General features: G+C 42.3%; 1 protein-coding gene across 1 annotated transcript; it reads left to right on the forward strand.

The window, feature by feature from the left end:
• Positions 1-1,876: 1,876 nt before the first annotated feature.
• LOC138984758 (small cysteine and glycine repeat-containing protein 4-like) lies at positions 1,877-2,200 on the forward strand. Its single transcript, XM_070360412.1, has one exon. The coding sequence runs from the start codon at positions 1,877-1,879 to the stop codon at positions 2,198-2,200; it is 324 nt and encodes a 107-aa protein (XP_070216513.1).
• The last annotated feature ends 9,633 nt before the right edge of the window (positions 2,201-11,833 follow it).

Below are 11,833 nucleotides of genomic sequence, written 5' to 3' on the forward strand. Positions count from 1 at the left end.
GGTCAGGTGGTTTGGTATTACCATCTCTTTCAGAATTTTCCACAGTTTATTGTGATCCACACAGTCAAAGGCTTTGGCATAGTCAATAAAGCAGAAATAAATGTTTTTCTGGAACTCTCTCTCTTGACTTTTTCTCAAAGTCATAATTGAAAGCAAAAAGTTAGCCCAATAGTCTCAGCAGTAGGTTCTGAAGAAACAAAGCAGATCTTAGAATCGAAGAGTCATGGTAGACCCTTTGCTGTGTGCAGAGTGAGGCAGAATTGAGTTGGAACCCCACTCAGACCCCAAATGTTACCCTGAGCAAATCCTTGGACCCCTCTGAACCAGAACTGCTAATGAATCTACCTTGAAGGACTATGCTGAGAATAAACACAATAAAGTACCTGACATGTGGTTAGTCCCTTTCTTCTAAGAAAGCTAAGGATAAAAGCTAACATGGTATGCAAAGTTTCTTATATTTACACGAACCTCATTAACTGGTAGTCATGATAAATGTGTGATTTTTTTCAGACCTGGCAACACAAATATATATGGGACAAATTATTCCAACTAGAAGACTTTCTGGAAAAGGTAAAACTGGAGGCAGGGTTTAGTGGGGAAGGAGGGATAAACAGGTAGAGCATTTTTTAGAGCTCTTTTCTTTAGAGCAGTTTGCTCTGTATGATACTATGATGGTGGCTACCTGTCATTATATTGAGTTTGCCAATAAGTTTGTTTGGACTTTTCCATAAGATGTAATGGAAGAATCCAAATGAACTTTTGGGCAACCCAATACTTATTGAAACTCATAGGATATACAAGACCAGAATTCAACCCTAACATAAATTATGAACCTTGGGTGATAATGACTTTCCAGCGTAGGTTCAAGGTTGCAAAAACTGTAGCTCTCTGGTGTGGGATGTTGATGACTGTAGGTGTAGGGGGCAGGGAGCATATGGGAAATCTCTCAAACAATTTTACTAAACAATTACTAAAACAATTTTACTATGAACCTATATCTAAAACTACTCTTAAAAATACAGTCTAGTTCAAAAAAATAAACATGATTTAACCTAAACTAAGGAAACTGATTCACAGAGAGACTGTGGTTTTCTGGGGACATGAACTCAGTTGGTGGTTGGGGTTCTTGGTTTCTTTGGCCCTTACCCTGAGTATTGATTGGAGAAAAGAGACAGAGATAAACCAGCATGGGATATTCATTTTGAAACCCATCATCACAAAACCTCCTACCCCATAGCCATCCCCCTGCCAAGCAACTTGCCCATAGTTCAGGTACTTTCAAAATAAGGACAAAAGTGAATCTGCAAATAAATGAGAAAATTCTTTGACTTTTTAGCTGCAGAACCTCATGACCTACAAGGAGAGGCAAATTAGGGTGCTTTGCTTCCACACGTGGAATTCCACTTTGTCTGGGGTTCAGCAAAGAATGTCTGCAAACAGGAGGATTTCCCTCTGAAACTGAGGAAAAGAACTTCACTAGATGCTGAGCGAGTGATCCCAATGCCCAGGAAACAGGCAAGTTTTCATCAAATGAAACTCACGGGAGGGTTAGACTTGCACTTAAAAACTGCTAGACGAAAACAAAATTTAACATTTTAGAAGCATGCTGTTTTATTAGAAGCATAACCCGAGGAAGGGGTCAATGCTAAAATAAGCAGTTGGATGAGGTCAGCGATGTTTCACAAGGAAATAGCCTCGAGGTCTGGTGAAACTCTCCAGAGGAAGCTGGTGGAAACCATAACAAAGGAAGTGGTCACTTGCTCTATGTTAAGCCCTGAAGATGGTATTTAAGGGAGGGCCCCTGAGACAAAGGGCGTCAGACCTCCCTCCCTTCCTGAGTCTCCCTCCTCACCTCTCCTGAGTCCAAGTCCTCACCATGGGCTGCTGTGGTTGTGGAAGTTGTGGTGGCTGCAGTGGTGGCTGTGGCAGTGGCTGTGGTGGTGGCTGCGGTGGTGGCTGTGGCAGTGGCTGTGGTGGTGGCTGTGGTGGTGGCTGTGGCAGCTGCAACAGCTGCAGATGCTACCGGGTGGGCTGCTGCACCAGCTGCTGCCCCTGCTGCTATGGCTGCTGTGGGGGCTGCTGCAGCGTCCCCGTGGTCTGCTGCCACCGCCGTACCTGCAGCTGCAACTCGTGTGGCTGTGGCGGTGGGAAGGGCTGTTGCCAGCAGAAGAGCTGCTGCCAGAAGCAATGCTGCCACTGAGTGGCTGGTGGGCTCTGCCTCCCAGGGTAAGAGATGTTGGGAGCACAGCTCACAGCGTTTGGTAAGACTTCTCCTCGGACTTCCCTGGTGGCTCTGATGGTAAAGAATCTGCCTGCAATGCAACAGACCCAGGTTCAGTCTCTGGGTCAGGAAGATCCCCTGGAGAAAGGAATGGCAACCCACTCCTGTATTCTTGCCTGGAGAATTCCTTTGACAGAGGAGCCTGGTGGGCTCCATGGGGTGGTGTCCATGGGGTTGGGTCACAAAGAGTTGGACACAAGTGAGTGACTAATACTTTGATTTTTCTTTTTCCCTCCATCCCTCCTGCCCACTTCCTCCTGTCCCAGGTACCTGGCTGCCTTGTAACTGATGGTTCTGCCCCTTTACTCTCAGGTTTCAGGGCTTGTTCTTTCCTGTTAGTGTGGTATCATGATGACATTAATTTCTTCTCCCTGTATCTTCAGAACTCAGCATACGGAGGTATCTATTCTCTGTCACCTTTGTATTTTTTGTCTCCACTTGGGGAAAAAAAAAGATGAAAGATGACCATATATTATCAACATTAGTGCTTGGGAACACAGCCACTCATGTCAAAAATCTATTTATATTATAAATATGACAAAATAAAATAATGATGGTAATAATTCATTTTTTTAGAAAACATTACATTTGATGGACTTTTTGTTCTATTCTATTGTCCATTTACTAATTTTTCCCCTGTTTCAGTATTGTTAAAAAAAAAAAAAAAGGAACTTTTTCTTAATTAAAAGTGATCTTTATTCTGATATGTCTCTCTGGACTATGAGATAGATACCTGCCCATGGGTGATCCAAGAGCACAAAAGACAAAAGGTGATACCCAAAGATTGGGATAAGTTTCAGTTAATGGATGATTAGTTCTCTACTATCCTATATCTGGGTTTATAATAAAGATAGGAATTTGGGGGAAGTCCCCAACCTTTGGTTGTCAATATCTTTGAGGAAGTTCCTAGGCTCTCCTACAGATGCTGTTGTGACATCTGTGTCTGCAACTGAGTTCTGGCTTTAAGAGTTGACTGCACCAGTCTTCAGAGGTCAGAGCTTCACTCCCTCGTTCCATGTGTTTCTTACTCTCATTCAGCAAGCATGGGCTGTATTAGGCTAGATATTCAGCCAAGTACTAGAGGTCTGAGACTAAACAATCCTTTGCCCACAAGGAGTAGACATCTCAGAGGAAAACGGAGAGTCAATTACAATATAGCTTTCTATTTCAGTTTTCTTTGGTCACTTTTCTCCAGGATGGATCCTACATCAGCAATCCAAATAGATTTTGGGGGTACATAGCAGCCCCTGTGCTGAGTACCAATGTAAGAGACACTCAATTCATTTCCTGGATAAGCCAATCAAGGAAATAGTTGATACTTTTCACAAGGCTTTTCACCCAGCCTCCCAGCTGACCAGTTCCTCCTCCCTAATAACAACCCCCCCCTCCTTTTTCCTTTCTCCTTCCTCTTCAGCCTCCTCTGTAGCTCCATTCCCAACATTGGTACCCAAGGCCCAAGCCTTCATCTTCTTCTCCATCGTTCTATGCCCTCATCTGGCCTCTACTATTTTTTCTTTCCCATGGTACTCAACACTTCCTAACATACCATATAACCCATAAATTTACCATGCTTACTCTTTGTCATTCCCTCCGCCTCACCCCGCACCCAACAAGAATGTACAAAGCAAAGATTCTCACTCTTTTGTTCACTGACCTATTTCTGGCACCTAGGATAGTCCCTGGTACGAGTCCAGTTCAGCTCAGTCGCTCATGTCCAACTCTTTGCGATTCCATGAATTTCAGCATGCCAGGCCTCCCTGTCCATCACCAACTCCTGGAGTTCACTCAAACTCATGTCCACTGAGTCGGTGATACCATCCAGCCATCTCATCCTCTGTCATCCCCTTCTCCTCCTGCCCTCAATCCCTCCCAGCATCAGAGTCTTTTCCAATGAGTCAACTCTTCGCATGAGGTGGCCAAAGTACTGGAGTTTCAGCTTTAGCATCATTCCTTCCAAAGAACACCCAGGACTGATCTCCTTTAGAATGGACTGGTTGGATCTCCTTGCAGTCCAAGGGACTCTCAAGAGTCTTCTCCAACACCACAGTTGTATATACTCAATAAATAGTTTTGTAATGAAGAGATGATTTTTCAAAAAGTGTTTAATCATGGAAAATGTCAAACATACACAAAGGCGGAGAATAGTACAAGAAACGCCTAAGAACCATCACCCAAGAAAACAACTGTTAACGTATGGCTCATCCCTTGTCATCTATGCCCTCCTCCACACCCCTCCCATCACCGGATCATCCAGACCAGAATCCCCACGTCATCTCCACAGCAAATACGTTCACATTTCTGGGAACAAATGGATTCCTCGTCATCTCTCTCTGACTTAGACTATGGCTAAGAGCTATCCGAGGAATGCGGCAATAAACTTCTCAGGGTCCAAAGCGAAGTGGTCTCTCAGGAAATCATTTAGAGGAAAACATGATACCCTCACCTCTAAGAAAACTTCAGCTTTCCCTGGGAGGGCCCTACAACTTATTCTTTGCCACTTCCTAGGAGCATCTTGCTAACTTATAGGCAGACTTCTTAAAAAAATCACAGGAGGATGAGAATAGAAAATCCAAACCTATAGGATAGTGACCCAAGACACCTGGGGAGACCTTTAATCAATGCCACTTCTCACTACTAGCCTTCAGAACCAAGCACTGTTCATCTTTGGGGAGAGTTTTCTGTTTCAGCAACAGATACATGAGGGGAGCTGCCCGTGAGAACGGGGTCCTTTGTCCGAAGGACACAGCTCTGGGAGCTGCCTCAGTCCTTGAGGGTTTGCTTGCAAACACAGCTCTCTGTCCCGCCACCCCAGAGATTAGGCGCTTATTTACTGAGATGTTATGATGAATATGGGGGTATATCTTTATAGTCCAGATAAAAAGATTAGTAATCAATTGTTAGACCAAGGCCTTTTACCCCATCAGGGTTTGGGGATAAATTCACAAGGGCCTTTACAACCCCTGATCCCTGCAGTTAAAAATGATAAAAAAGGTATAAGATGTTTTTAGGAGGGGTCATTGATTGTCCTGCAATCCATGCTGATCCGATAAAATGAAAGTCTGACGATCCAGTATGGGTTGATCAGTGGCCCCTATCAGTAAAAAAGATCACGGCCGCCAATCAGCTTGTGCAAGAACAGCTTGCTCTTGGCCATATTACCCCCTCAAATTCACCTTGGAATTCACCTATTTTTGTCATTAAAAAGAAAACAGGTAAATGGAGGCTATTACAAGATTTACAAAAGGTTAATGAAACAATGGAATTGACGGGCCCCCTTCAGCCGGGGTTGCCTACCCCCATGGCCATTCCAAAAAATACTTACAAAATTATTATTGACTTAAAAGACTGCTTTTATACTATTCCCCTTGCCACTAATGACTGTCAAAGATTTGCTTTTAGTGTCCCTTCTACAAATTATAAAGAACCTATGAAAAGATATCAGTGGCAAGTTTTACCTCAGGGAATGGCTAATAGTCCTACTCTCTGTCAGAAATTTGTTACTCAAGCTTTAAAAACCACTAGGTCCTTGTACTCCCAAATATATATTATTCATTATACAGATGATATTCTTTTGACATTTCAAGATGAAGAGTTGCTATTAACAACATTTGCTTATATGCAAACTACATTACAGGATTGTGGTTTGATTATCGCAACAGAAAAGGTGCAGTGCTTCCCCCCCCCCATTCTTATTTGGGGTTTTTTCTGGGAAAAAAAATGGTTTCGAGCTCAAAAGATAGAGATTCGTAAAGATAACCTGGTTACCTGGAATGATTTCCAAAAACTGTTAAGAGATGTTAATTAGATAAGACCTTACTTGAAGCTAACTACAGGGAAAATAAAGCCTCTTTTTGATATTCTGAAAGGTGATCCTGATCCAACTTCCCCCCGAACTCCGACTCTGGAGAGAAGACAAGCCTTAGATAAAGTTTGAACAGGCCCTGTCTAAACAACAAGCTACTTATTGCGACTATACTCAAGAATGGGGTTTATATATTCTTCCTACTAAACATGCTCCTACAGCAGTCTTATTCCAAGGATTGCCTTTAAGATGGCTTCACTTGCCTGCCTCTTCCTCTCGGGTACTAACCCCCTATTATGATTTGGTTGCTGCCCTAATAGCTCTTGGGCGGTCAGAATCCACTATATATCTAAAAAGAGACCCACATTTTATATGTGTTCCATTTTCTAAAATTCAGCAGGACTGGCTGTTTCAGTTTAGCAACAATTGGGTTATTGCCTTAGCTGGTTTTAGTAGACTTGATAATCATTATCCCTCAGATAAAATTTTACAATTTGCTCACTATCACCAATTTCTCTTTCCAAAAATTGTTGTTTCTCAGCCCCTTGCCGACCCCTAACTGTATTTACTGATGGCTCTTCTAATAAAATAGCTAGTTTGATTATACAAGACAATACTACCACCTGGTGTACTAATTATAAGTCTGCTCAAGAAGTAGAACTATTTGCCGTTTTTCAGGCTCTGTTGCAAATTTCTGCTCCATTTAATTTATATTCTGACAGTCAATATATCATAAGAGCCTTAAACACTATTGAGACTGTTCCATTTATTGGTACCCTAAATTCTACTATCCAAACTCTTTTTCGTGATATACAACATTTAATTTGTTCCAGAGTTAATAAATGCTATTTCGGTCATATTCGTGCTCACTCTGGGCTTCCTAGACCTTTAGCACAAGACAATGCTTTGGCTGACGAAGCTACACATATGATATTTCCTTCATTGGAACAAATGACAAAAACTTCTCACAGCTTACACCATCAAAACAGCAATAGCTCAAGACTTCAATTTGACATTACTCAAAAAGCTGCCAGACAGATTGTTAAACAATGTCAAACATGTCCTCAATTTTTTAGCGTCCCCCATTATGGAGTTAATCCTCGAAGATTGTTGCCAAACGATATATGGCAAATAGATGTTACCCATATTCCTAAATTTGGTAAACAAAAATTTGTTCATGTTACCATTGACACCTTCTCCGGCTTTTTACATGCCTCTCTACAATCCGAAAAGCTAACAAACATTGTATAGCTCATTACATTAAATGTTTTGCTGTTATGAGAACCCCTAAAACCATAAAAACAGACAATGGTCCAAGATACACTGGAAAAAATTTTCAATTATTTTGTATACAATTGTCTATCTCACATAAAACAGGTATCCCTTATAATCCTCAAGGTCAAAAAATCATTGAACGGACACATCAAACTCTCAAACATCAATTGCAAAAACTAAAGAAGGGGGAATTTTATCCTAATACCCCCTCCAACTCTCTAAACCATGCTTTATTTGTTTTAAATTTTTTACAATTGGATATAAGTGACCGTTCAGCAGCACAGCGATTTTGGAACTTTGTTGCGCAAACAATAAGACCTAAAGTCTTTTGGAAAGACCCACTTGTGGGAAAATGGTATGGACCAGATCTTGTACTAATTTGGGGACGAGGGCATGTTTGTGTTTTCCCACAGGATGCCGAAGCACCGCGCTGGCTGCCGGAAAGGTTGGTACGCACGGCGGAGACAATCTCTAGCAAACCAGATGAGAAGATCGACAATTCAAGAACATGATGAATTACCATCTCGGCAACAACTTCAGGCATTGATGCGAGAGGCACAGAATCGTGTTGCTGTGCAGGGCGATCCGATATCGCCTTTAAGCTTCCTGATAACCTTATTATTTATCTTAAATCAGATTAATACTGCACATTCTGAAGAATATTCAAGTGCTTACTGGGCTTATTTTCCCGACCCTCCCCTTCTCCAACCGGTGGGCTGGGAGGGTCAGTCTATTCTCATATACACTAATGATACTGTGGCTTTGGGTGGTTTTTCAGATAAACATATTATTCCTAATCAAGTTAATTTCTCTTATCATAGAGTGTTTGATCGCTTACCTATTTGTCTGTCTAGATATTTTAATTCAACAGGATGTCTTTTGTTGGGGAGTCCGGATATGCTGATTATGACAATGGTTGGAGCCTGTATATTCCTGGAATAACGAAAGAGTCTGGAATTCCTCAATGTCATAATAAAACTGGTCCTTTAGATATTCCTTTCTGCGATTTGGAACAAAGGGAAGAGTCACTGCTGCACCATGGAAACTGTGTCGAGATGGAACTGCCACAGTTTATAACATATTTGGGACAAATGAGTCATTGTGAGACTGGTCTCCAGACTCGGCCCGAAACCCTGGAGCTCAAGATAATAGAAACTTTGCATCTCGTGTTTGGAACTTGGGCGGCTCTAAAGTGTTCCAGACAGAAATCTGGAAACTAGCTGCCGCCCTTGGATGTGAGGGTTCCTACCTTCAGGTGGGATCGAAAGTGAGACACGGTTATTTGTGGAATCTCACCATGAGATACCCTCGTACATGTGTGCCTCACCCTTATGCTTTACTAGTAGGATCTGTAAAAATACAACCTGGGTTACGAAATTATAATGTAACTTGTAACAATTGTACCTTAACTAACTGTGTTAGGGGAATTACTAATCAAACTAGGGTTCTAGTCTTAAGACAGCCTGCTTTTGTTATGGTTCCTGTAAAGATTAATGGGTCTTGGTATGATGAAAGGGAACTTAAACTTTGGAGAGAAGTAGAGGATGCTTTAATGCATTATCACAGGGGAATAGGGTTAATAATTCTGGGATTTGTAGCTTTGGTAACTCTTATTGCTTCCTCGATTACTGCAGGCCTGTCCTTGGCACAATCAGTGCAAACTGCAACTTTTGTTAATAATCTGGCACAAAATACATCCGTTGCCCTGGGGACTCAGAAAGATATTGACAAAAAGCTAGAAGATCGATTGAATGCCCTTTATGATGTTGTAAAATTTTTAGGTAAAGAGGTTCAAAGTATAAAGTTGAGATTACAAGTACAATGTCATGCTGATTTTCGATGGATCTGTGTTACTCCCAAAAAATATAATGGTAGTATAACTGCTTGGGATAAGGTGAAAGCTCATTTAGAAGGTATTTGGCATAATGAAAATATTTCCTTAGATTTGCTGCATCTACATCAGGAAATAATGAACATTGAAAATGCACCCAGACCTGATTTGGATGTTGCAAAAAGAGCTGAGTCTTTTGTTAAAGAACTTTTTCGACATGTACCTACTGTCAATAGTATTTGGTACTTGAGAGCAGCCATAGGAGGACTATTCTTAATAATTTTAACTGTTTTATTTCTTGCACCTTGTTTAATTAAAAAACTGATTGATGATCTATGGATGATAAAGGCTTCCATCTATGGAAATGGTCTGCGGTTAAAAGAACATAAGCGTGCGCCTATATAAAAAGAAAGGGGGAGATGCGGGGAGCTGCCCGTGAGAATGGGGTCCTTTGTCCAAAGGACACAGCTCTGGGAGCTGCCTCAGTCCTTGAGGGTTTGCTTGCAAACATAGCTCTCTGTCCCGCCACCCCAGAGATTAGGCGCTTATTTACTGCAGGCACCTGGAATTCTGTGCAAACTTTTCACGCACAGAGAAATGTTATCTGGTGTAAGAAATAATAACAGGGAGCCATTCCCATGCTCTCAAGATTTCTTGTGACTGTTTGTAAGATGTATAGGCCAACCAAGAAAAAATGTCAACTGTCTTGTCTTTCTCACGCTCTTCTGTATAAATATGAGATGCTGAATAAAGTTGGTGTCAGACTGCGTCCCTTCGTGGAGACGTGTCTGAACCTCTCGACCCCATCTTTGTTGTAGTCTCTTGCTTTAGTTTCTTTCTTAGCCCCGCTGTGCACGTTCTTGAGACCTGATCGACTTTGCCGGCTGGCACCAGCAGATACAGAAAATAATTTTTTTTTAATCCATTTACCAATGAGAATTTCATAATGCTTTTTTAAAAAATCTGGACTTCCCTGATAGCTTAGTTGGTAAAGAATCCACCTGCAATGCAGGAGACCCTGGTTCAATTTCTGGGTCAGGAAGATCCACTGGAGAAGGGATAGGCTACCCACTTCAGTATTCTTGGGCTTCCCTTGTGGCTCAGCTGGTAAAGAACTACCTGCAATGCAGGAGACCTGAGTTTGATCCCTCGGTTGGGAAGATCCACTGGAGAAGGGAAAGGCTACCTACTCTAGTACTCTGGCCTGGAGAATTCCATGGACTGTGTAGTCCATGGAGTTGCAAAGAGTCAGATATGACTGAGCAACTTTCACACTACACAATACTCACACTATGCTTCATAAACAGTATTTAATAAATGAACTATTTGTTTTAGAAAATTCCAAAGCACCAGAAAACCACTCCACCCACCACCTTTAAAACCAAAATCAAGACTCAAGAGAGAGGGGACATATGTATACTTATGGCTACTGTATGGCAGTTCAGTTCAGTCATGTCTGACTCTTTGCGACCACATGGACTGTGGCACACCAGGCCTCCCTGTCCATCACCAACTCCCGGAGTTTACTCAAACTCATGTCCATTGAGTCGGTGATGCCATCCAACCATCTCATCCTCTGTCGTCCCCTTCTCCTCCCATCTTCGATATTTCCCAGCATCAGGGTCTTTTCCAATGAGTCAGTTCTTCACATCAGGTGGCCGAAGTATTGGAGTTTCAGCTTCAGAATCAGTCCTTCCAATGAATATTCAGGACTGATTTCCTTTAGGATGGACTGGTTGGATCTCCTTGCTGTCCAAGAGACTCTCAAGAGTCTTCTCCAACACCACAGTTCAAAAGCATCAATTCTTTGGTGCTCAGCTTTCTTTATAGTCCAACTCTCTCATCCATACAAAGCAATTATCCTCCAATTAAAAAGCAGAAACAGAACCAGTGATTATAAACACAACCTGACAAAGATAACCTGACAAAAATCTAGGCTTCTATATTTAACAGTCTTATTTCCTCGATCATCTTATTTGCAAAACTGGATCATGGCTGAATCTCTCTCATAAGCTTCCAGAATAAATGGATTTATGATGTTGTTCAGTGGTGTCCGACTCTTTGAGACCCCATGAAATGCAGCATACCAGCCTTCCCTGTGTTTCACTATCTCCCAGAGTTTGCTCAAATTCATGTCCATTGAGTGGATGATGCTATCTAACCATCTCATCCTCTGTCGCCCTCTTCTCCTTTGCCTTCAATCTTTCCTGGCATGAGGGTCTTTTCCAATGAGTTGCTTATTCACATCAGGTGGCCAAAGTATTGGAGCGTCAGGTTCAGCATCAGTCCTCCCACTGACTATTTAGGGTTGATTTCCTTCCAGATTGACTAGCTTGATCTCCTTGCAAATTTACACGAAATGTCATATTTAAAAGCAGATGATTGGCACTGCTCCCAGTGTCTCTTGCGCTGTCACACTGGGTATCAAGCGAGTATGGATACACTACTTTCAGTTAGTCTTTCTGCATACAGAGGTGTTTGCCCACAAACCGCGGATTCCCGCCTCCAGTTTAAAGGTTCTGGAAGCTTGTGAAGAGCACTCGAAAAACGTTGGAGCGGGGTTTCCGACTCCTAGTAGGGCCGGCTCCGCCTCCGCCCCGCCCATGGCCCCGCTCCAGCCCGGTCCCGGCCCCGCCCACCACCC

This window comes from Bos mutus, chromosome 2, assembly GCF_027580195.1.
Source record: "Bos mutus isolate GX-2022 chromosome 2, NWIPB_WYAK_1.1, whole genome shotgun sequence".
Classification (NCBI taxonomy): Eukaryota; Metazoa; Chordata; class Mammalia; order Artiodactyla; family Bovidae; genus Bos; species Bos mutus.

Coding starts and splice junctions, on each gene's coding strand:
- LOC138984758 (XM_070360412.1), top strand. CDS start 1,877: ATGGGCTGCTGTGGTTGTGGAAGTTGTGGTGGCTGCAGTGGTGGCTGT.